This window comes from Miscanthus floridulus, chromosome 15 (assembly GCF_019320115.1).
Source record: "Miscanthus floridulus cultivar M001 chromosome 15, ASM1932011v1, whole genome shotgun sequence".
Classification (NCBI taxonomy): Eukaryota; Viridiplantae; Streptophyta; class Magnoliopsida; order Poales; family Poaceae; genus Miscanthus; species Miscanthus floridulus.
This window is the reverse complement of record NC_089594.1, coordinates 27,054,060-27,078,374: the sequence shown is the minus strand read 5'-3', so window position 1 is coordinate 27,078,374 and position 24,315 is coordinate 27,054,060. Positions and strand designations below refer to the sequence as shown.

At 44.7% G+C, this 24,315-nt stretch overlaps 1 protein-coding gene across 1 annotated transcript; it reads left to right on the top strand.

Annotated features, from left to right (window-relative positions):
* Positions 1 to 2,231: 2,231 nt before the first annotated feature.
* LOC136507256 (uncharacterized) lies at positions 2,232 to 23,689 on the top strand. The gene is made up of 4 exons (XM_066502038.1): positions 2,232 to 2,560; positions 2,649 to 2,823; positions 2,913 to 3,605; positions 23,480 to 23,689. Exons 1-4 carry the CDS (start codon positions 2,232 to 2,234, stop codon positions 23,687 to 23,689), a joined length of 1,407 nt encoding a protein of 468 aa, XP_066358135.1.
* The last annotated feature ends 626 nt before the right edge of the window (positions 23,690 to 24,315 follow it).

Here is a 24,315-nt window from a genome sequence, read left to right as displayed (position 1 = left end):
TGATGGGTAAGTCTAGCTGAGTACATTCTCATACTCAGGGTTTATTTCTCTCTTGTGGTAGATTACACGTTCTTTAGTGGTTGCTGCAAGTACTGCCTTCTCCCTACTAGGGACGAAGACTAGACCAGTGGGCTTGGTCTCTGTTAGTCATCTCACCAGACATGCTTTTGTGGAATGTGACCCTGAACTGGCTATGTAATGAACTAAGGTTTTGAACTTGGTTTCAAAACTATGTTGCTTCCACAACTTTCAAACTTGGTTTGTAATACCAATGTGTGTAAGCTTCGGCGAACTATTTGTGAAATATTGTAATAGGTGATGTGTTGTGCTGAATCATGTACGATCTTGGTTTGTTGCTGGTTGCTTTGAAATCCATTGTGGTTTCGGTTGACTACCAGGATTATATGGGCTCAAGTTCAGAAATTTGATCGCTCCGACGATTGTTTTTGTACTTATGCTCTTATAATTTGGTCGGTTCTATGACAGTTGGCATCGGAGCAAGATTCAGTATTAAACACGTCAATTGTGTATTTAAAACAAAAGCTTTTATGAAAACCTGAATTTTAATCTAAAGTGTGCCGGTGGTCATATTTTCTATGCCCAAATAAGGACTCTTAGGTGGCTTATTTAAGTACTAACTTGGGGGTTTTAAATTTTGCATCTACGCCTTGTCAAGGTATGTAAGAGTGATAACTTGACCGCACTGTTACCCTGTGGTCTGATGGTGGAGGTAACCTTCATATATAAAATAGCCATATATGTCGCTAGCTTTAAATTTTGCATCTATACCAAGGTAAGGTGTGAGCCAGGAGAGCATGACCGAACAACCATCGGTATAGGGGAGTGCTTATTATGGTTGCTGGACTAGCTACATGCTGAAAACTATGTGGTTATGAAAGTACCAACATGTGTGGGTGATCCTGTGGTGATCATGATGGTTCGGGTAGCTATGACACCGAAGTGTGCATATCTGGGGATGTGTGCATGGAGAGTGTATTACTTTACTGCTTCCTTTGTGTGCTATATTGTGGGAATTATTGGGCTACAATGAAATCTTCTGCAGGTACACTAACAACGCACGTGTAAACCGACTAGTTATCACTATTTGAGAGAACATATGTATGCCACCGTGTATCATGCTAGAACTTTAAATTTTTTCCTAAGGTTTGTGAGGACGTACGGAACGTGCATGCATCATGTTCATTCATGCATTCCATTTTTGCATCTACTCCCTCCCTTATAAATACTTATCTCGAATTATTAAGTTTTTGTCTCTCTAAACAATCCTCTCGCAAGAAGTTGCATCCTTTTGCTACAGATGGCAACACCCGCATTTCCTCCCCATAGCTGCATGTTTTTGGAACAATGGGGCACACCTGCCTTGCTCTGGGAGGTACTGAGCTCTGTTGGTTATCCTAAGGTGCCATGCTGCACTTGGGAGCAGAAGGTGCCGTTGGGAGACCTAGATGGATGTGATATAACCTCTCAGACCTGCTTGTGCTCCATATTTATGTGAGCCTTAGTTAAATTCTATCTTCGTTGTCGGTGAAATTTGTTGTTTGTCGTATGCATCGCAATCTTGCGGCATGTGATGTGATTGATGACGTTATGTTGTGGAAATGAATTATTGTGCCTCTGTTTATTGTATGAATTTATTCTCTCCAATGAATTTAGTTTGGCATAATTACACAATTCATCTACAATTTTCTAACAACGTCAATACTCACTGGCTATGCATATCTATAGATGTCTCGAAACCTCCGTTCCGGTGGAAACCATGGCCATGAATAGCCACCACCTCCTCCGCCGCTGCCTACACCGACCGAGCTTATGCAAACGGTGGTTGAGAGTCAGCACGTCATGGTTGAGGCGTTGCATCAGATGGCCAATCGGGATGATCGCAATGTCCATTAGGGACCAGAGCCAAATCAGTACAACAACTTCAAAGATTTCATGGACACTAGGCCTCCCTTCTTTAAAGAGGCCAAAGAGCCGCTCCATGCTGATGAATGGCTAAACACCATCGAACAGAAGTTTCGCTTGCTTAGGCTTACTGAGGGCATGAAAGCTGAATATGCTTCTCATCAACTTCAAGGTCCTACGGGTATTTCGTGGAGCAATCACCGGAACGCCTTGCCTGCTAATGTGGAGGTTGTCTGGGATCAGTTTTGTGAGGCTTTCAGGGGCGTTTCATTCCTACTGGTCTCATGGCAATCAAGCATACTTAATTCATGAAGCTGTCTCAGGGGAGCAAAAGCTTGAATGAGTACCTTCAGGCTTTCAACAATCTGTCCAGCTATGCTCCAGAGTTTGTTGATACTGATGCCAAGAAGATCACTAGTTTCAAGAGGGGACTTGGTCCCAAGCTGATGAAAACTATGGGCACTAGCAAGTGTGCTACTTTCAATGAGTTTATCAGTGATGCCCTGAGTGAGGAGAACAACAATACTATCTATGCTGCTTCTAAGAGACACAAGAGGGCTTATGAGGTAGGGTCTTCTCAGTCTAAGGCTCCTGTAGTGGCGACAACTCAGTATCGCCCACCTACTACTAATGTCAGGTATCATCCTCCCCAGAAGAAGAATCAGGCTAAGACTGGGATTCACAAGGGTTACTCTATTGCTCTTCCCAAGAATACTTCTGGGCAGGGCAGTTCCAATGTTCCGCCAAGCAACTGGCCATGCTGGAATTGCAATATTCCTGGTCATTGGGCGAAGAATTGTCCTCTTCCTCCCAAGAAGACCAATCATGGAAATGTTTGTCCAGGGCATGTTCATTATACCACTATTGAAGAAATTCCTTCTGGTGAGGCAGTCACTGCTGGTAAGTTTCTGGTTAACCAACATCCTACAGTTGTGCTGTTTGATTCAGGTGCTTCGCATTCTTTTGTGAGTTCAATCTTTGCATCCTAGCATAACTTGAAGGTGATTACAATAGCCAAGGGTGGTTATTGCATTAGTGCAGCTGGGAACGATATCTCGATGAATCAAGTAGTTAATGATGTTCGGATCGAGATAGGTGAACGGGAGTTTGTAGTTGATCTTGTAGTTTTGCTAGGAGTGGGGATCGATGTAATCTTGGGAATGCAGTGGATGAGTAGTAATGGAGTTCTAATTGATACCTTTGCTAGGGTTGTTATGTTGAGGGATCCTGTAGATAAGAAAGCCATTCTTGTTCAACTCTCTCACGATATTACCCTACATAGTATGGCCAATGCTGTTGTAGCCAAGGCCATCGCTGATGTTCCTATGGTTTGCGAGTTTCTGGACGTCTTTCCTGGATTACCTCCAGATCATGATGTAGAATTTAAGATTGAGCTAATCCCGGGTACCGCTCCTATCTCTAGAAGGCCTTATCGGATGCCACCCAATGAGTTGAAAGAGCTTAAAACTCAGTTGGGGGAGCTCTTGAAGAAGGGTCTTATTCATCCTAGCTCTTCTTCTTGGGGTTGTCCTGCTATCTTTGTGAAGAAGAAGGATCAATCTTTGTGCATGTGTGTGGATGAACATCTGAGAATTGTCTTGACTCGATTGCGTGAACATAAGCTTTATGCCAAGTTCAGCAAATGTGAGTTCTGGTTAAAGAAGATACCTTTCCTAGGTCATGTATTGTCTGATGAAGGTGAAAGGATCAAGATGCCCAAGAGGGGGGGGGGTGAATTGGGCTAATTCTAAATTTTCTTGCAATAAACAAATCCTATGGTTAGCCCAATTAACCCCTTGTGCCTAGAAAAGTGTTTCTAATAAACTAACACACAACGGACTAGCAACCTATGTTCCAAACTTACTCTAGCATGGCAATTCTATGAATGTAAAGACAAGTATTGAATTGCTCAAAGTAAATGCTCAAAGTAAATAGAGAGAGAGGAACGCGGCGATGTTTTTGCCGAGGTATCAGAGAGTCGCCACTCCCCACTAGTCCTCGTTGGAGCACCCATGCAAGGGTGTAGCTCCCCCTTGATCCGTGCAAGGATCAAGTGCTCTCTATGGGTTGATTCTTCGACACTCCATCGCGGCGAATCACCCAAAGCCGCTCACAACTTTAGTTGGGTCACCCACAAGCTCCGCCGGGTGATCACCAAGCTCCCAATCACCACCAAGCCGTCTAGGTGATGGCGATCACCAAGAGTAACAAGTACGAACTCTCACTTGACCATGCAAAGCCTAATGAGAAGATGGATGCACACTTGTCTACTCTTGATTCACTAATGAGGCTACTCTCTTGGATTCTCAAATCTCAATCACCTCACTAGGACCTTGCTCTTCTTGGCACTCACAAACATGTTTCTCAGCTATTGGAATGAGCAAAAGTGACTCCACACATGAGTGGAGCTTCTATTTATAAGGCAGCCTGAAAAACGAACCGTTATGAGCTTCTATGGGGTGACCGGACGCTCCGGTCGTGTTGACCGGACGCTGGCAGGGTCCGGTCACCACTGACCGGACGCGTCCAGTCGCATTAAACCCTTACTGGAACCTTACTGTACTCGACCGGACGCTGAACCCCTAGGGTCCGGTCAGTACTGACCGGACGCGTCCGGTCGCTGATTCCCTTCACTGGAACCTTACTGGAGTCGACTGGACGCTGCCTCTCAGCGTCCGGTCACATGACCTCTCCAGCATCCGGTCACACCGAATGCAATCTGCTTGATCAAATGAACTGACCGGACCCTGCGGCCAGCGTCTAGTCACACCGGGGCCAGCGTCCGGTCAGCATTTGACCCTCCATTCACCTCCAACTCTTGATCATATGTGAATGAAGTTTGCTCCAAAGGATCTTAGGCATTCATAGGAGCTACCTAGAGCTAGTTTTAACAAGTGTGCACCACACCTAACTCACTAGACTCACCTAGGTCAAGCTACCCGTCCATACCCCCCTTAATAGTACGGCCAAAGGAAAAACAAAGTCCTAAACTACTCTAAGTGTCTCTCCAACTCCAATCAACACTTAGAACTAGTCATCCTTAACTTTGTCATCCATCCTTTGAAAACTAAAACAATTTCCATCGTAGGGGCATGACAACCTTGATTGCCCAATTGATCTCCATTACCATGACCTAACTTACTTGTCTCTACAAAACACACGTTAGTCATAGTAATCTTGTATTGTCATTAATCACCGAAACCCAACTAGGGGCCTAGATGCTTTCAATCTCCCCCTTTTTGGTGATTGATGACAATACCACCTCGAGTATGTAAAAGAGTGAGGTTTTTGATGGGCTTGGTTCATATAAGCTTTTGTCAATAAGAACAAAAGTGTTAGTCAAGCTTATATGACCCAAGCCAACACGATGTACTCAAAGAATATGAATTAAGCAAGAGTACAAGTAACAAAGCTCATTTGCAGCAAAGGCAAATGAGCATAACACAAGTGATATGACACATAAATAATGTAAAGTAGAGAGCACACATGTCATTTATCACAATCACGTAGATATCACTATCACGTAGATATAATAATATGCATGAAAGTAACACACGAATGCATAAGTAGTTGTGTATCACACAGATAAAACTCCAAATGTATATAATAAGCTAATACTAAATAACTAGCTCCCCCTAAAAGTCGCTCCCCCTGAGTCTACATACTCGAACCCTCTCCCCCTTTGGCGTCAAACACCAAAACCTAAGGGTCGGTCGGCGGGGCTGCAGCGGACGAGCCGGGCGCTGAGGTACAAGGAGCAAGCTAGAACTGGGCACCATCATCATCTGACCCTGAGCTCTGAACTGACTGACCCTCTGTGGCTAGAAGTGTCTCTGAAGCGGTTTGGGTCTGAGCTGGGGCAGGTGCTGCCTATGAAGCTGCTAGGACATCTATCGTAGGATCTAACGAGGTGACAGACGAGGGGAGCCTCTGAGTAGTCACAACAACTAGGGCTACTGTAGAAGGACCGGCGGTATGCATATGAGGCGGTGTAGGCATGCCGGTCAACTCGCTGAAGGATGCTCCAAGACTCCTGGAGTCTGACGTGTCAGGCACGAACAGCGAGGGTGACTGCTCCAGTGAGAAGCCCGTGTGATATGGTGTGAACTGCAGGGCTACCACTGGTGAGGACAACCACTAGGACACTTGAACTATAGGTGAAGCAAACTGAGCTGGAGGCTGTCCCTAACTCTGAAGCCCACTGGGCTGTATAGCTGGAGTCATCGAAGTGGTGGTAGGCTGAGCAAGCTGGGGCGAAGGCTGTGGCTATGGGGCCCCAAGAGCTATTACTACATACTGCATAAATCCCATGAGCTGCTACTACATAAGTATCTGCTGCTAATGCATCTGCTGCTACTACTACTAAAGAAGCTGCTGCTGCCGCTAGAACTCGTCCTGACAAGCCTGGAACTATGCGAAGTTGGCAGCAGTTTCCTATGCCTGTCGTGCCTGATCCTGCTAAATCCGCTCAAGAATACCAATCAAGGTGGGGTCCATCTACGGTGTAGGAGGAGCTGAGCTAGAACTGCCGGCCTCTGCATCATGTCTGCATGGAGGCATCTGAGGAATCGGCTAATAGTCATCATCCGAACTGTCACTAGACTCGGTCATCTCCTGCTGTGCCTCAAGCTCCTCCTCCTCAGTAGCGGCTATGCCTCTGATGATCTTGTCCTACTGAGCTGCTGACTCTGGAACATCTGGACGATGACTGGGCTGAGCGGGTGCCTATGGTGTGCTATGCCGGATCCTCTATGCCATGTTATAAGCCAAAAACTCTGTGGTGGCACCTCTATACTCAACAACCATCTCTGGGGTCTTAACCTACACAGACTGGAGCATCAGGAATGTAATCCAATGTGCATATGAAAGCTGCCTATGACCCTTGAAGCCCTCAGCTATAGTATCCTCCATCTCTGATAGAAGGAGGTCCCAAATATCGAACACGGTCTGCTGCATCAGGGCGTTAAGGAGCTAGAGCTGTAAGCGAGTCAGACCCTCTCTATAACCCAACCTGGGAAGTAGTGTCCTCCTGATAATAGCCTCTAGTACTCGAGCTATAGGAGTCAGGTCACTGGGGTTCCTCCTCGACCCCTCACCAAAGGGCTCCTTGAAGCAATGGCGCACAAGATCAGTAGGGGGCACCAACCCTCCATGAGGACGCCTGGGAGGCTCCTGCTGTCCATAACATACCTCATGTAATCTAACAGGCTAATCCTATAGCCTCAGTATCTCCCGGGCCCTGAAACTCATCACCCTGTAATCTCTGCCATTGAATGCAAAGTGAATGAAGTTATGATGTGGGTCAACATAGAGCGATGTGTAGAACTGCCGAACCCAAGATGGTACATATACTCCTGTCCAGCCAATCAAATCTATGAGCCCTGGCAAATATGACAAGTAGGGGCGGATATGCTCTCCGGCTGCTGCCACAATAGACTCTATACTGCAGACCCTCTGAGATCTGAACACTGCCCCACTATTGAGATAAGCATTGTAGAAATCCTCCTAGAGCGATGTATAGAAGCCCTTTGCTACTCTCTCATCCCTCCTCGGAGGGAACCACATGTCAAACTCAACAAACCTCAGCTGGCGAACCTGTCTGGCTGTGGTGGCCCTCAAGTCAAGGTGTACCATTGGAGGTGGACCCTGTGGTCTGGGCAGTGGGCGTGAACCCCTACGCTGTGTAGCTGGCCTTAGTGGAACTGTAGCACTAGTACGACCAGAGCAGCATAGCTAGGGTGCCGGCTCGGTCTCCTCGGCCTGCTAGCCCTCCTGAGTCTCCTGAGTTGGCTGAGGCTCTGCTGGTGGGGACTGCTGCTGTGGCTCCTGCTGGGACTCCCCCTAACGTTGAGGCTCCTCAATAGCCAGACGATGTCCTGCCATCATGACAGTCCCAGGTGGACTACCATGAAGTCGCTCAATCTCCCTCAGTCTGCCCTATGCATCTGGTGCCAGATGATCTGCTATGACAACTCCACTGCAGGCACCTCCTCTCTTAGCATGCTCTGCGGCCTCAGCAACTGCTGCTGCTCTCGCTGTCTCTGCGTCGGGGTACTTGTGCTTCTTGGATGTCACCTGCTTCGTTGCCTTGCCTTTCGATACTGTAGGCTGGCGAGGCGAGGGTCTCCGATTGTCATCTCCTAGACCACCACCAACATTCTTCGTGCGAGCCATCAGATCTGACAAGAAGATGAACTGCCACTGACGAAGATCAACTGTCAAACTGACACTCCCAAGGCTTGGCCTCGATCGTACTCGCGAGCTTGGCTCTGAGTTGTCTGACAACTGCCACAAGAACCTCAACGGCACGGACTCGCTGCACGATGGAATAGATGGATATACAAATGAATATAATATATCTAATAGATGCGAAAGACCTAGGAAACAAGCAATGTAGGTATGAAATTGAGACGACGGGCTTTTTACCTGACGAACCGGCGATCCGAGAGAAGAAGAGACGTGTCACGCGGGGGAAACCTCGGAACCGGTTAGGGTTAGGATTGCGAACCACTTCGATGAATTCGGCGGCCCTGGATGATTTAGGTCAATGCATTGAAATTTGAAAGGATCAAAATCAACCAAGGAGGATGCTAAGGCCTTACCGGAGAGCAACAGAAGTGGCTCTAGGGAAGGTGAAGGTAGAGTGAGAAGTGGACGGCGGTGGAAGACTTGGTGGCTAGCCCTAGCACCGGTGGCATGGCAAATCGGCGCGGTGGAGGCACGGCTGTGGTGGCACGTGGTCGTGCTTGGCTAGCGGCGTTGACATGGGAGGCGCGCGGCTGCGGTGGCATGGAGCAGGGGCGAGCGCAGGCAACCAGCAATGGCACGTGGTCGCGGGAGGCGCGGAGGAGCTACGGCGGCGTGAAGACGATGGCGTGGGCAGGGACGAGCGCGGCGAGTTCTTCGGAGATTTGGGATTAGCGGCGGCTAGGGTTAAGTCAAATGGATTGAAACCGGTTATATGAGGGTCCCCCAACGTGACAAGAAAGGAAATGGAAAAGAGTCCTGAAGCCGCACGAGATCCACTGACCGGACGCTCCGGTGGTAGCGACCGGACGCTACCACCCAGCGTCCGGTCGATTCTAGAGAGGTCCAATTCCTCTAGAATCGCGACCAGACGCGTCCGGTGGTCCATGACCAGACGCAGGCAGGGTCCGATCAGCTCAGCCTGATCCTCCTTCAAATGACCGGACGCTGGATCCCTTCCTGACCGGACACACAACCGCAGCGTCCGGTCACACCTTCAGCAGCAGTTCACCTCCTGTGAACTGACCGGATGCTGGACAGCAGCGTCCGATGGTCCTTTTCCAGCAAATCTTCAAAGTTCCTTCGCGCTGCCTGTTCCCAATCAAGTCCCAACTTGAATAAGACCCAAATAAGCACCAATTGAGACTGATGTGAGTGACCTCTCTCAAACCCTCATATTTTTCAAAATATTTTGCCTTAGGCTATAATTCTTTTTAAGAAAATAGGCAATAAGAGGGCAAATGGAACAAAACGACAAAACAACATCCATGCACATGCAATACTTTATAAGTAAATCTAGTTGCTTGTCAAGTTTGATCCAAGGTTAAGCTTCTTCACACACTTTTTGGCGATTATCTTAACCATGTTAGACAAGCCCTATATGTATTGCCAAAAATTAAACATGTTGTATATTATAATGAATGCAAGGGACAACACAAGCTCAATTTTTAGTGAAGTTGCTAAAGTCAAGTACATTGAGCTCATTCCGCAATCTACAAAATGTAGCCTCATCTAGCGGTTTAGTGAAGATATCCGCTAATTGATCTTCGGTTCTTACACATTCTAGTGATATATCATTTTTAGCAACATAATCTCTTAGAAAGTGATGGCGAATATCTATGTGCTTGGTGCGAGAGTGTTGAACTGGATTATTTGCAAGTTTTACCGCACTTTCATTATCGCACAAAAGAGGTACCTTTTCTAGAACTACACCATAGTCTAGCAAAGTTTGTTTCATGTATAAAATTTGTGCACAACAAGCACCCGCGGCAATGTATTCTGCTTCGGCGGTGGACAAAGCCACACTATTTTGTTTCTTGAAGGACCAAGACATAAGTGATCTACCATGCAAATGGCACCCTCCGGATGTACTCTTTCTATCCACTTTGCATCCAGCATAATCCGAATCAGAATAGCCAACTAATTCAAATATAGCTCCTTTGGGATACCAAAGGCCAATGCTTGGTGTGTGCTTGAGATACCTAAGGATTCTTTTTACGGCAATTAAAAGTGTTTCTTTAGGATTAGCTTGAAATCTAGCACACATACACACACTAAACATGATGTCGGGCCTAGATGTGGTTAAATATAACAAGCTACCAATCATAGAACGGTAGAGAGTTTGATCAACCAGGTTACCTCCTTCATCTAGGTCGAGATGTCCATTGGTAGGCATTGGTGTTTTGATTGGCTTACATTCATCCATCTTGAATCTCTTGAGAAGATCTTTTGTGTATTTCTCTTGAGAGATGAAGATGCCTTCTTTCATTTGCTTGACTTGAAAACCAAGAAAGAATGTAAGCTCACCAATCATGGACATCTCGAACTCTTTCGACATCAATTCACCAAATTCTTTGCATGAGTCTTCATTTGATGAGATCGAGTCATTACACCCTTTGATGGACTCCCTATAATAAGATCTTGTGGATGATCTTGTAGGAGAGGTGTATTTCTTCTATTGACCACTTGAGGAGGAGGTTGTGGAGCATCAACATCTTATGCTTGTACCACCATTTGCTCATGGGAGATATGAGTTTCTTCATTTTCTACTCTCCCATCTTTTTCACCATCTTGTGGCACACTTGATGAAGAAGGTTGATCAATGACTTGTACATCATCTTCATCATCTTTTGGCTTGATGTCTCCAATCGGAATGCTCTTCATAGCCTCCCTCAATGGTTCATTACCTACATCATCAAGATTCTCATGTGCTCCTTGGGAGCCGTTAGATTCATCAAATTTCACATCATATGTTTCTTCAACCAAGCCGGTGGCATGATTAAATACTCTATATGCTTTGGACTTTGATGAGTAACCAACAAGAAAACTAATATCACAACATCTTTGGAACTTCCCTAGGTGTTGCCGCTTCTTGTAGATGTAGCATTTGCAACCAAACACCCTAAAGAAGGAGACGTCCGGCTTCTTCCCATTGAGCAACTCATAAGGAGTCTTGCCAAGGAACTTTTGAAGGAATAGGCAGTTGGATGCATAACATGCGGTGTTGATTGCTTCTGCCCATAGAGCTTTGGGGGTGTTGTACTCATCTAGCATTATTCTTGCAAGAGTGATCAAAGTCTAGTTCTTCCTCTCAACTACACCATTTTGTTGAGGAGTATAAGTTGCGGAGACTTCATGCTTGATCCCAACTTTATCACAATAGGCTTCAATGTTTGTATTGTCAAATTCTTTGCCATTGTCACTTCTTATCTTCTTGAGCTTCACTTCAAATTCATTTTGAGCTCTCTTGGCAAACTTCTTGAAGCAAGATGCAACTTTGGATTTGTCATGAAGGAATAATACCCATGTATACCTTGAATAGTCATCAACAATCACAAGACAATAGAGATTTCCTCCCAAACTCTTGTATGTTGTTGGTCCAAATAAATCCATGTGTAGGAGTTCTAGCACTCTTGTGGTTGACATGATAGCTTTGGTTGGATGAGTATTTGCAACTTGCTTGCTGGCTTGACATGCACTACAAAGCTTGTCCTTTTCAAACTTCACATCCTTCAACCTTCTCACCAAATCATTCTTCATAAGCTTCTTGAGTGAGCTCATCGCAACATGAGCAAGTCTTCTATGCCATAGCCACCCAAGCGTTGTTTTGGTGAATAAGCAAGTCTTCAAATTTGCATCTTCGGAGATGAAGTCCACTAGATATAAGTTGTTGTATCTAAATCCATTGAATATCACTTGATTGTCATCTACCTTGGATACAACAACCTCCTTCTCGGTGAACAAGCATTGGAAGCCAAGATCACACAATTGTCCAACGGATAGCAAGTTGAAGCTCAATGAAGCAACATAGAGCACATTGGAGATGGAATGATCATTTGATATTGCCACTTTGCCCAATCCTTTAACCTTGCCCTTTGAGTTATCTTCAAATGTTATTTTCTCTTGTCCATCTACCTCTTCATCTAGTGAGGTGAACATACGAGGATCACCGGTCATATGTTGAGTGCAACCACTATCAATAACCCAATGACTTCCACCGGTCTTGTAGTTCATCTACACACAAGAGATTCAAGCTTTAGGAATCCAAACTTGTTGAGGGCCCTTCACCTTCTCAACAAGTGACTTAGCAACCCAAATCTTCTTAGGCCTATTCTTGTTAGGGGGACCTAAGAACATGACTTTCATCTTTCCACTAGAGTCATTTCTAAGCATGTAGTGAGCATTGAAGGCAAAGGGTCTAGCATACTTGGGCAAGGGTTATGGCGGTGGAGTTTGACACTCATGAGCAAAGTGGCCTTCTTGTCCACACTCAAAACATCTCTTTGGCTTTGGCTTTGGCTTTGATTGTTGTTATTGAACTTGAGCCTTCTTCTTCTCTATACTTGCCACATATCCAATGCCACTTCTACCCATGTTCATGATGGTGTTCATGAGTAGCTCACTTTGGAGATGCTTGCCTCTAGCAAACTTGCTCAATCCAATCTTGAGATGCTCTTTCTCCATCTTGAGCTTCTTATTTTCTTCCTTTAGAGCATCATCTTTCTTCTCTTCCTTGAGCTTCTTGTTTTCTTCTTTGAGCTTCTCATTCTCAAGAATCAACTCTTTGTCATGATCAAGAGTTTCTAGCACAATGGTGTTGTGGCTTTTCATTTCTTCAAGATCTTTCATGAGCTTCTCATTTGTGTTCTTGAGCTTGACATATTCATCATAGTCATTGCACTCAACCACTTGCTTGCCTTTGCCACTAGATCCTTGCTCAATGCTCAATCAAATCATCACATGATGTAGCTATATCAATCTTAACAACATGGTTAGTAGCATCATGTGGCTCAATTGGTAGGAATTCTTGAGCAATGACAAGAGTATCATGATTGATCTTAAGAGTTGTATACTCATCTTTTAGCTTGTTGTGACTAGTGATGAGCTCATTGTGCACCCACTCAAGTTTATCATGTTTATCTTTAAGCTCTTTCTTAGAAGATTTGAGCTCCTTGAGTTGGATGATATAGCATCATTAGTTTTTCTAAGCTCATCATTAGCCTTTTCCAATGTATCACACTTAGCTAAGAGTGAATAATTTTTAGCATCAAGCTTTTCATTTGTAGCTCTACTCTTTCTAATGATCTTAGTGTATTTTCTTAGTATTTTGACAAGATCATCATATGTAGGTGAATCATCATCATCACTAGCTTGCTCATCATCACTACTATCATCATTCTTAGTTACCTTGCGTTCACCCTTGGCCATAAGGCATAGGTGTGTAGAGGATGATGGCGATGGTGGCGGTGAAGATGCAAGATCAATAGCAATGGCGGCCACCTTCTCATTGTCACTATCATCATCGGATGATCCACTTGATGAATCAATGTCCGTGAGCCAATTACCGACAATGTAGGCCTTTCCACTCTTCTTCTTCTTGTAGAAGTCCCTCTTTTTGCCATCTATCTTCTTGTATGGCTTGTTCTTTTTCTTCTCATCTTCATCTTCATTACTTGAGTCATCTTTCTTGCCCTTGTTCTTGTTCTTGAACTTGTCTTTCTTAGGCTTTGTGCATTGATGAGCTAGATGGCCAAGTTTGCCACAATTGTAGCAATCCATCTCGGAGATTGGCTTTCTTCTTGAGCTAGTAAAGAACTTCTTCTTCTTGCCGTCAAACTTGATGCCACTCTTGTTTAGCTTCTTTAGCATCTTGGCGGCCTTCTTCACCATGAGAGCAAGACTTTCTTCATCATCTTCTTCATCACTTGAGCTCTCATACTCAAGTCTCGCTTTGCCCTTATCTTGGCTAGCTTTGAATGCTAAGTCCTTCTCTTTCTTCTTTGTAGAGGATGAGCCATCTTGTGGCGTGATGTGCATGTACATCTCATGAGCATTGATCTTTCCCAAGATTTGTGTTGGTATAGCGGTGGAAAGATCACCTTGATGTAGCACGGTCACAATGTGCCCATATTTGTCAATGGGGAGGACACTCAAGATCTTTCTCACAATGTCGGATGGTGACATTTGAGTAAGTCCAAGCCCATTGACTTCCTCTACAAGAACATTTAAACAAGAATACATCTCATTAGCACTTTCTTTGGGAAGCATCTCAAATGAATTTAGCTTTTTAATCACAAGATGATAGCGTTCCTCACGCTCACTCTTGGTTCCCTCATGGAGCGCACAAATGTCTGACCATAGTGCATGGGTGTCTTTGTGGTTCCTTACACAGTTAAACACATATTTACAAAGGCCTCTAAAGATGGTGTTTCGAGCCTTTGCATTCCATTTTTCATAGTTAACCTCATCGCCTTGTAGGTTAGTAGCATCCCGAGGTTTTGGGAAGCCTTGAGAGGCGGTTCTAAGAATACCAACGTCTAGAGCTTCTAAGTACGCCTCCATGCAGATTTTCTAATATGGAAAGTCATCTTCCTCAAAGATAGGAGGAGGTCCATCCCCGTGAGACATCTTGCTCAAAACGATTAAGCTTAAAACGTGAGCATGAGGCTCTGATACCAATTGAAAGGATCAAGATGCCCAAGAGGGGGGGTGAATTGGGCTAATTCTAAATTTTCTTGCAATAAACAAATCCTACGGTTAGCCCAATTAACCCCTTGTGCCTAGAAAAGTGTTTCTAATAAACTAACGCACAACAGACTAGCAACCTATGTTTCAAACTTACTCTAGCATGTCAATTCTATGAATGTAAAGACAAGTATTGAATTGCTCAAAGTAAATGCTCAAAGTAAATGCTCAAAGTAAATAGAGAGAGAGAGGAACACAGCGATGTTTTGTCGAGGTATCGGAGAGTCGCCACTCCCCACTAGTCCTCGTTGGAGCACCTGTGCAAGGGTGTAGCTCCCCCTTGATCTGCGCAAGGATCAAGTGCTCTCTACGGGTTGATTCTTCGACACTCCATCGCGGTGAATCACCCAAAGCCGCTCACAACTTGAGTTGGGTCACCCATAAGCTCCGTCGGGTGATCACCAAGCTCCCAATCACCCATAAGCTATCTAGGTGATGGCGATCACCAAGAGTAACAAGCACGAACTCTCACTTGACCATGCAAAGCCTAATGAGAAGATGGATGCACACTTGTCTACTCTTGATTCACTAATGAGGCTACTCTCTTGGATTCTCAAATCTCAATCACCCCACTAGGACCTTGCTCTTCTTGGCACTCACAAACGTGTTTCTCAACTGTTGGAATGAGCACAAGTGACTCCACACACGAGTAGAGCTTCTATTTATAAGGCAGCTTGAAAAATGAAACGTTATGAGCTTCTGCGGAGTGACCGGACGCTCTGGTCGTGTTGACCGGATGCTCTAGTCAGTTCAATCTGCATTCCAGTGAAAATGTGTTGACCGAACGCTGGTAGGGTCCGGTCACCACTGACCGGACACGTTCGGTCGCATTAAACCCTTACTGGAACCTTACTGTACTCGACCAGACGCTGAACCCCCAGGGTCCGGTCGCTGATTCCCTTCTCTAGAACCTTACTAGAGTCGACCGGACGCTGCCTCTCAGCGTCCGGTCACATGACCTCTCCAGCGTCCGGTCGCATCGAACGCAATCCGCTTGATCAAATGAACTGACTGGACCCTGCGGCCAGCGTTTGGTCGCACCGGGGCCAACGTCCGATCAGCATTTGACCCTCCATTCACCTCCAACTCTCGATCATATGTGAATGAAGTTTGCTCCAAAGGATCTTAGGCATTCATAGGAGCTACCTAGAGCTAGTTTTAACAAGTGTGCACCACACCTAACTCACTAGACTCACCTAGGTCAAGCTACCCGTCCATACCCCCCTTAATAGTACGGCCAAAGGAAAAACAAAGTCCTAAACTACTCTAAGTATCTCTCCAACTCCAATTGACACTTAGAACTAGTCATCCTTAACCTTGTCGTCCATCCTTTGAAAACCGAAATGATTTCCATCGTAGGGGCATGACAACCTTGATTGCCCAATTGATCTCCATTACCATGACATAACTTACTTGTCTCTGCAAAACACACGTTAGTCATAGTAATCTTGTATTGTCATTAATCACCGAAACCTAACTAGGGGCCTAGATGCTTTTAGAAGGGATTTCTGTTGATCCTACGAAGGTTCAAGAAGTGTTGGATTGGAAGGCCCCAACTTCGGTTCATGAAGTTCGGAGTTTTCTTGGTCTGGCTGGCTATTATCGTCGCTTCATCCCAGATTTCTCTAAGATAGCCAAGCCCATGGCTCAATTGCTTCAGAAGGATGAGAAGTTTGTCTGGACTCCGGAGTGTGAAGAGGCTTTCCACACTCTGCGAACTCTATTGACTTTCGCTCCTGTTTTGGCCCAACCTGATATCGAGAAGCCATTTGATGTATTTTGTGATGCATCAGGTACCGGTTTGGGCTGCTTTCTTATGCAGGATGGCCGAGTCATTGCTTATGCCTAGTGCCAGCTTTGGAAGCATGAAGTCAACTATCCAACTCATGACTTATAGTTAGCCGCAGTAATCCATGCTCTAAAGATCTAGAGACATTATTTGCTCGGTAATGTGTGCAAAATCTATACAGACCATAAAAGTCTCAAGTACATCTTCACTCAACCTGAGTTGAACATGCATCAATGAAGGTGGTTGGAGTTGATCAAGGACTACAATCTTCAAGTGCATTATCATCCTAGCAAGGCGAATGTGGTTGCCGACACCTTGAGCAGAAAATCTCATTGCAATTCTCTGGTTGTTGAAGATTTTCATCAGTCCCATCTCCTTCATCTTGTTGTGCTTCACAATATTATAGTTGATTGCTCTCTTCGAATTTGAATCATTGAGCTTTAGAAAACTGATGTGGGTGTGTTTCACATCAATAGGAAGATGAAAGAGCATGAAACCAAGCACTTCTGAGTTGATGACAAAGGAATTCTTTGGTTTAAAGATAGGCTCGTAGTGCCGAAGGACAAAGAGCTTAGAAATCAAATCTTGTCCGAGGCTCATTCTTCTAAATTATCCATCCATCCTGGTAGCAGCAAGATGTATCAAGATCTGAAACCTCATTTTTGGTGGACCAAAATGAAGAAAGAGATCACAGCCTATGTGCCTCGATGTGATAATTGTTGCCGTGTTAAAGCAATTCACATGAAACCTGGTTTGCTTCAACCTTTGTCTATGCCCAGTTGGAAGTGGGAAGAGATTTGCATGGATTTCATCGTTGGGTTGCCGACCACAAAGAGGGGTTTTGACTCTATTTGGGTGATCGTAGATCGTCTAACTATGTCCGCTCATTTCATTCTTGTGAAGACCAACTATCATCCGCACCAATATGCTGATCTTTATTTCCAGCAGGTGATACGTCTTCATGGTGTGCCCAAGTCTATTGTTTCTGACAAAGGGCCTCAGTTTATGGCTTGCTTCTGGGAACGTCTACATCAAAATCTTGGCACTCACTTGATCCATAGTTCTACTTACCATCCGCAAACCTCTAGGCAAACTGAGCATGTTAATTAGATTCTTGAGGACATGCTCAGAGCCTGTGTCATTTCCTGTAAGGGACCTTAGGACAAATGGTTGCTGTTAGCAGAGTTCTCTTATAACAATAGCTATCAAGAGAGTATCAAGATGGCTCCTTTCGAAGCTCTATATGGTCATAAATGTAGAACTCCGTTGAACTGGATTGAACCTAGGGAGAGGAGGTACTATGGAATCGACTTTGTCAGGGAAGCCGAGGATCAGGTCCGTAAGATTTAGAATAATATGGAAGCTACTCAGGCTCGACAGAAAAGGTATGCTAACAAAAGGAGGAAACCTATTGAGCTTGAGGTAGGTGACCATGTGTATCTAAAGGTGTCACCTATGAAAGGGGTGAAACGCTTTGGTGTGAAACGCAAGCTCGCACCTCAATATGTAGGCCCATACCAAATCATTGATAAGAGTGGAAGGGTAGCTTACAAGCTTCAACTACCTCCTGAGTTGGGAGCTATCTTTCCAGTCTTCCATGTTTCTCAATTGAAGAAATGCTTACGAGTACCTGAAGAAAGAGTTGAAGAAAGGGGTATCAAATTGAAATCTGACCTTGCTTATGAGGAAAAGCCCATGACCGTCTTGGATGTCATGGAAAGGGTGACTCAGAATCAGGTGGTTAAGTTGATCAAGGTGGTTTGGAGTAACCACAGTGAGTGTGATGCAACGTGGGAACAGGAGGATTGTTTGCAAAACACTTATCCTAATTTCTATGCTGAACGGCACGCTTTCCAAATCTCGGGACGAGATTTTTATAAGGGGGAGGGTTGTAACACTCCAGTGTTATGCTTGCATCAAATCACATGCATCACATGAGCATAAGCATCATTGATCCATTCATAATCATCACATCATGTTCTATGTCCATCAATTCATATGACTTGTATGCTAATTGCTAGTTTACATACTTGTATGTGCTTATGATCATGTGTTGTTAATGCAAGTGAGTCTCAACTAGCCTCTAAAATACCTTAAATACACTTAGGACACATAATGGAACAATGTTCATGTTGATCATTAAGCCTAATTAAGCTCCTAAGCTCTAGTTTGACTTGGTTTGACTCCTAGACCTATTTTGTTTCACCAAACAGGAAAGTTGACTTAGAGTGCAAATCTGTAAAAGTGCCCTTAATAAAAAGTGTAGAGAACTTTATAAGGAACAAAAGTTATTTTGGGCCCAACTCATGAAAATTACCAGAACACCCTCAAAAATGGCCCACAAGTCAGGATTGGAGGCTGTTTTGGCAATTAGCATTTTTGGCTGTCATGTATGCTTTTCAGTGTTGATGTACTTCTCTTTGGGGCTCTGTATCTCTCAAACCGTGCCGATTTAGAGCTCGACCCTTTTGACAAAAATGAATTACATGAATATCTCTACATTTCTTGTATACGAAGTTTTGATAAACGACGAACGGATCTGGAGTTATAGCGTCGCAAAAATCGGCCGTCAGTCGGCCCCTTACCCTACCTGAATCGGGTTCAGCCGATTCAAATCGGCGTCGTGGCCGACTAGGGGCAGACGCCGCGCGCCACGTGGTGGCCGCATGCCAGCGATGTCCTGCCCGGCCTAGGTGCCTTCAAGGCATGGAGGACGCCTCCTCCACTCTCCCACCCGCTCATTTCCTCCTCTCTCACCTCTCTCCACTCTCTCTAGCTGCCAGAGCGGAGAGAAGCAGCAGCAGCGCCGCCACCGCCAGTTCGCCGGTGTCGCGCGCCTCCACCACCGCGCCATTGCCCTCCTCCTCTCGCCACTAGCCTCGACTCTCTCCACGCCATCTTCCCGTGCAAGCAGTAGCCGCGACAGAGCTTAGGTGAGGGCCAATTGGCAGCTTTTTCCCACCGCCGCTCTAGTCGGAGCTCCGGTGAGCTTTCGCCTCGCCATGGCCAGGGCGCTTCCGGCCTCCTCTCGCCACTCTCTCACTCTCGCATCAGCTCCGCCTCGTTGCGCTGGTCGTGGAACCCTAGCCGATGCGGTAGCTCCGGGCTCCAGCGTGTCGGAACGCCACTACGTACGCCGGTGCCGTGGCGCCGCCATGCAAGCGGCCGAGCTTGCTGCAGCTGCCCACCGTGCCGCAGAACCCTAGATCTAGGTCCTCCTTGCCCTGCATAGCTCGTACGCACCCCGGTTCGCCTCGCTGTGGCTGGGAACGACGACTTTGCCGCCGTTGTAGCACCGCCACCCGCCATGGCTGCCAGCGAGCCTTCGTTGGTGCGCCTCCGGGCCAACCGAGAGCACCATCGGGTGTGGCTCGGCGAGATGAGTCTGGGAGTGGCGACCTTGTCGCTGGCAACCTCACCGGCGGCGAGATGTCGCCGGTCAAACGCCGCCTCTACTCTGGTCACGCTGACTAGTGGGGTCAGTTGACCTGCGGGGCCCGCGTGGCAGTGGATCTATGGATCCATTGCTGGGTACGCGTAGCATTCAGGTTTTAAATGTTTTTCGAAAAATGATTTCCAAATTTCTGTGAAAAACTTCTAAAATTCATATCTAGAGCTGTAGATCTCCAAATTTGGTGAAACAAATTTTGTTTGGTTTCTCTTGATGAGTACTATCTGTTAAAATATTGAAATGTCAGTTTTGTGATACTTTTCTACGTAGCTTTATTTAAATTGTTATATGCTTGATATCTTTGGAAATGCATAAGTAATTCTAGGAATGTGAGAAAAATGTGGTTCTACTTTTGTTAGCCTTGTTTTGACATGCTTAATCTGTGAAAAATATGCAACTGGCAGAAATAATATAAATAATGGCTTGTCTATTTAATGTGCTTAAAATGCTTGTTTCTTGTGGGAATTTTAGTGGCTAATATATGTGTGATCTTTGCATGATAATTTTTCTACAGTATTCTTTTGCCATGATGATAGTAGGAAAAATATGATATCTGTTGTTTGACACTTTTCATAGTGCAAAGTATTTTCAAGTATATTTATGCCTACTAGCTTGCCATGGTTGTGTAGGATGATATACTTATCATTTTAACCTAAAATTTTTATGGTAGACTCATGTGAACATGTATAAGCTTCTGTAATTTTCTTAGAGCATTCTGAGAAAGATGGCTATATACTCCTGTTATACCATGCTAGTAAATAGTTAATAAAGGCATGAAAAGAATTTAATTGTGAATAAGCATTTTGTGTTATAGTGTGTATATGCCATGTATAAAATGTTGGTGTTTTGGTTGTGCCCAGATTTGAGTTTTGAAATGCAAGCTATATATTGATAATTCAATTATAAGTAGTCTTCACCGAGTAGTTTCTTTTAGCTTGTAATTTAAGCAATAAAGTTGATGTTTTCTGTGGATCTTGTCTATAGCAAGTTTGTAGATAATTTGTACATCTTGTTACAGTTTAAATTTCATGGCAATTGGCCAAGTAGTTTTTAAGTTGTGACCAGTTGAAGCTAGGTTCCAGAAAGTGTGTGCTCTCTGGAATTTTCTGGACAGTTTTGGATGATTGCTCGGTTTGACCCAGTTAACTTATGAATCATGCTTTGATGCTTAAAGATGGAATGTAGACAATTTCATAAGCATTTCATAATGACTTGTTTCAAGTCATTTGGTGTATAAATCTCTAGTTATGACCTATTTACTGGACAGCTGCATGTATGCCTAGTTTTGCTAAGATTGCCTAAATGCTTGATTGCTTTGCATAAGCCCGCTTGTGATGATTTAGATGCTTAGGCTAATTAAGTTAAGTTGTAAGATGCAGGTGCTAGGTCCTTAACAGAGGATGAACATTTGTATGTTAGGTTGTGTAGACTTGGTAAGTGTACTCTTGTTCTGTAGAGAAGAGTTTTGTATCTATGTTTAAAGTGTTTTGAATAGAGTTTTGTTTCTACTCGGTAAATGAGTGTGCAGTGATGCTTTTTTATGATTACTTGCTATCATGCACCCATGTCATCATGTCATATCATCTCCTATGCATTCATGATACTCATCAAATGCATGTGCATGCAAGAGGTGTGCCGAAGAGGGTGACGCTACTCGAGTTCGAAGGGACTTGCCCGGAGGAGCAGGAGGCCCAGTCAGCAGGACCCAAAGCCAGCGAAGAGGTCCTTCTTGAGTACCAGCAACATGAACCGTCAATGTTCATGAAAGGCAAGCTCTAGAGCATTATAAGTCTCTCATATTTTCTAAAATGCAATTTGAGTACTTTATGATGTTTGATGCATTTAGTTATAGGAATTGGTTGGAACGTAGTACCCGGTTTTAAGAACAAAACCAGATACGCACCATATGTGAGCCCAGAAAGTCAAATCTCACATATAGCTACAAATAAGGGGTAATATCAAAAGACAATGCTTAAATACATATCGTATTAGTATAAAAGAAGATAACCTTGGGCACAAACAACGGAAAGACAACTCCGATCTTCGGGTGAAGACTCCACTCCACAAGGACAACTGACTGGTTGATCACAAGCCTAACTCCTCAAGACTCTAGCAAACTGGTAACCATCCTGAGGTGTGGGGGAAATAGCAAGGGTGAGTACATGTCGTACTCAGCAAATATAACATGGGGTTCATGAGGCTCAAAAAGGTAGACACGGTTTAACTGCGATTAGCTTTTATTAAGTCATATTATTAAGCAATTGAGTAGCAACAATGTAAGCCATAGCCCAAATAACGATATGATCAAGTAAGCATGAATAATGTATAGCAAAAACAATAAGTATTAATGATCATCTCATAAATCACTATTTAGTAAGGAGCCCAGGCTGCTCTTGACCGTGAGCACGGTTGATATACCAGTTTTACACTCTGCAGAGGTTGTACACTTTCACCATGAGTCGTGATACCCATATGCCCGGGTTAATTACTCCTAAAACACTTCCAAGGTGAGCAGGCAGGGATCACTATGAAGCCTTTCAAAGGTTCGTCTAACAAGTTAGGGCCACTAGGTTTCCAATCGGCAAGCAGATGTAGAGCTCCCCTTCCGAATGGCATATTGACGCGCAACCTATACACATAGGGACAGAGGCCGCACTATACCCGAGTCGACGAGCCCCTTTTGCGCCATAAAGGTAACTCTAACAAGCTAGAAAAGGTCCTCATACTGGGCTAAAGCCAGAGCCATGTAGCTCTCATGGTTGTACTGTAAGTCCCGGGGGAATCCACTTACAGATAAGTCCTTAGGGAGAGGAATCTAGAGCATCAAAAAACTATGCTCCAGCCCCCTTGTTCTTTGTTGCTAAAAAAACATATTTGAGTGTTTATTGCATATACCATTAATCAAGTTACAAGATCATAGTTATTCTTCTTGAGCACTAGCAAAATCCTAGCCAATGCAAAAACCCATAGGTGACAAGGAATCAAGATATCAACTGCTAGGAAAATTCCTATGGTTATCAAGATAGACACATGCATATGAATAAATTGATAAATAGTGAATAGGACATCAAGGATAATCCCATGCTATACTTACCTTAAACTCAGATCCTTAACTGGTCTAGCTTTCAAAAAGGCCTTCTTCTTGATCACCAACTGTTTCTAGATCACCAATGCAAAGCTCACCGACTGGACATGATCATAGAAAACCACACAAGCATCTATGCAATCATACACGAAGCAAACAATAGAACTAAATTAGAACAGTACACCACTCATGATACACAAGAAGAATTAAAATATATTAATTTACTTGAGCAATAAATCAATTAGGAGAAACACATATTGCAGGAGGAGCTTAAGCCCGTATAAGCACTTCTATTTATTATTTTTGAAAGGAGAACGGAAATTGCACCAAAATGATGTAAGCATTACATCAGTGCAGGATTTATCAATAGAATAATGTATTAAGGAGCGGATGTGCCGGCCCACCTTTGATTAAACGTCATGCATGGCACTTGCTGGCTTGCATGATGCTGTACTTGCAGCTCGGCATTCAGGTGGACAGGTCATGGCTTGCAGATACAGAAGGAGCCAAGGACGACACGGTGCATGGGGCTAGCGGCGGCAGGAGGAAGCAGCTCGCTTCTTCATGGATGGCTATTTGCTTGGCGTGGCTGCACCATCTTCTTTGGTCGGCAGCTGCTGGTGTTCTCCTCCATGAAGCGGTGTCAGTTTCTCGGAAAGCTCCTGTGTGACCGGTAGAAGGTGGAACTGAAGCAACGACGACATCAACGGAGGGCATCCATAACACCTGTCACGTCTGGACGGTCGGCGGTGCTACCGGAGTGTAGGGGCTCCACACGACTAGCGGTGTGTCCAACTGTCCATCGGCAAGGGATAACAGAGGTGGTGGTGATGGCTCGTCCTGAAGCGACGCGAGCAGCAGCGGTTCGGTCGGAGCTCGGCAACTTGGCAAGAAGATGGTCACCGGCGGCGTGCATAGGCCTGAGATGGTTGAGATCCGTGGTCACCAAGGTGCGGTGCATCATGGCTTGGAATTCGCCGATAATGGTAATTTATTTCCAGGCGAGATAAGGCGGCGACGGCAGATTGCGTGCGTAGAGTTTTCAAGGGTTTGCTAGAAGCGATAGAAGCCTATTTATAGACAAGTATATGGATTGTTCTGAAGTCCTTGCCATGCACGACTTACAGGTTAGAAAGAGAGAGCGATGATCCAAGGAAAGAAAACAGAGCCGTGCTAGAAGGAAAGCCAACGTCCAGTTGAGAAAGAAAACAAAATTGATTATTATTTTATATTATATTATGCTATCACGTTAAGGAAAGAAATGCAAAGAGCAAAGAAACAGAATTGATAGGAAAT

Bases quoted from the DNA above. Each gene is read 5' to 3' on its own strand.
- LOC136507256 (XM_066502038.1), top strand. From the start codon at position 2,232: ATGAAGCTGTCTCAGGGGAGCAAAAGCTTGAATGAGTACCTTCAGGCT. The intron at 2,824-2,912 runs GTAAGTTTCTGG...TTTGCATCCTAG, and splicing joins TGGTGAGGCAGTCACTGCTG to CATAACTTGAAGGTGATTAC. The intron at 3,606-23,479 runs GTATTGTCTGAT...CTGTACTTGCAG, and splicing joins AGATACCTTTCCTAGGTCAT to CTCGGCATTCAGGTGGACAG.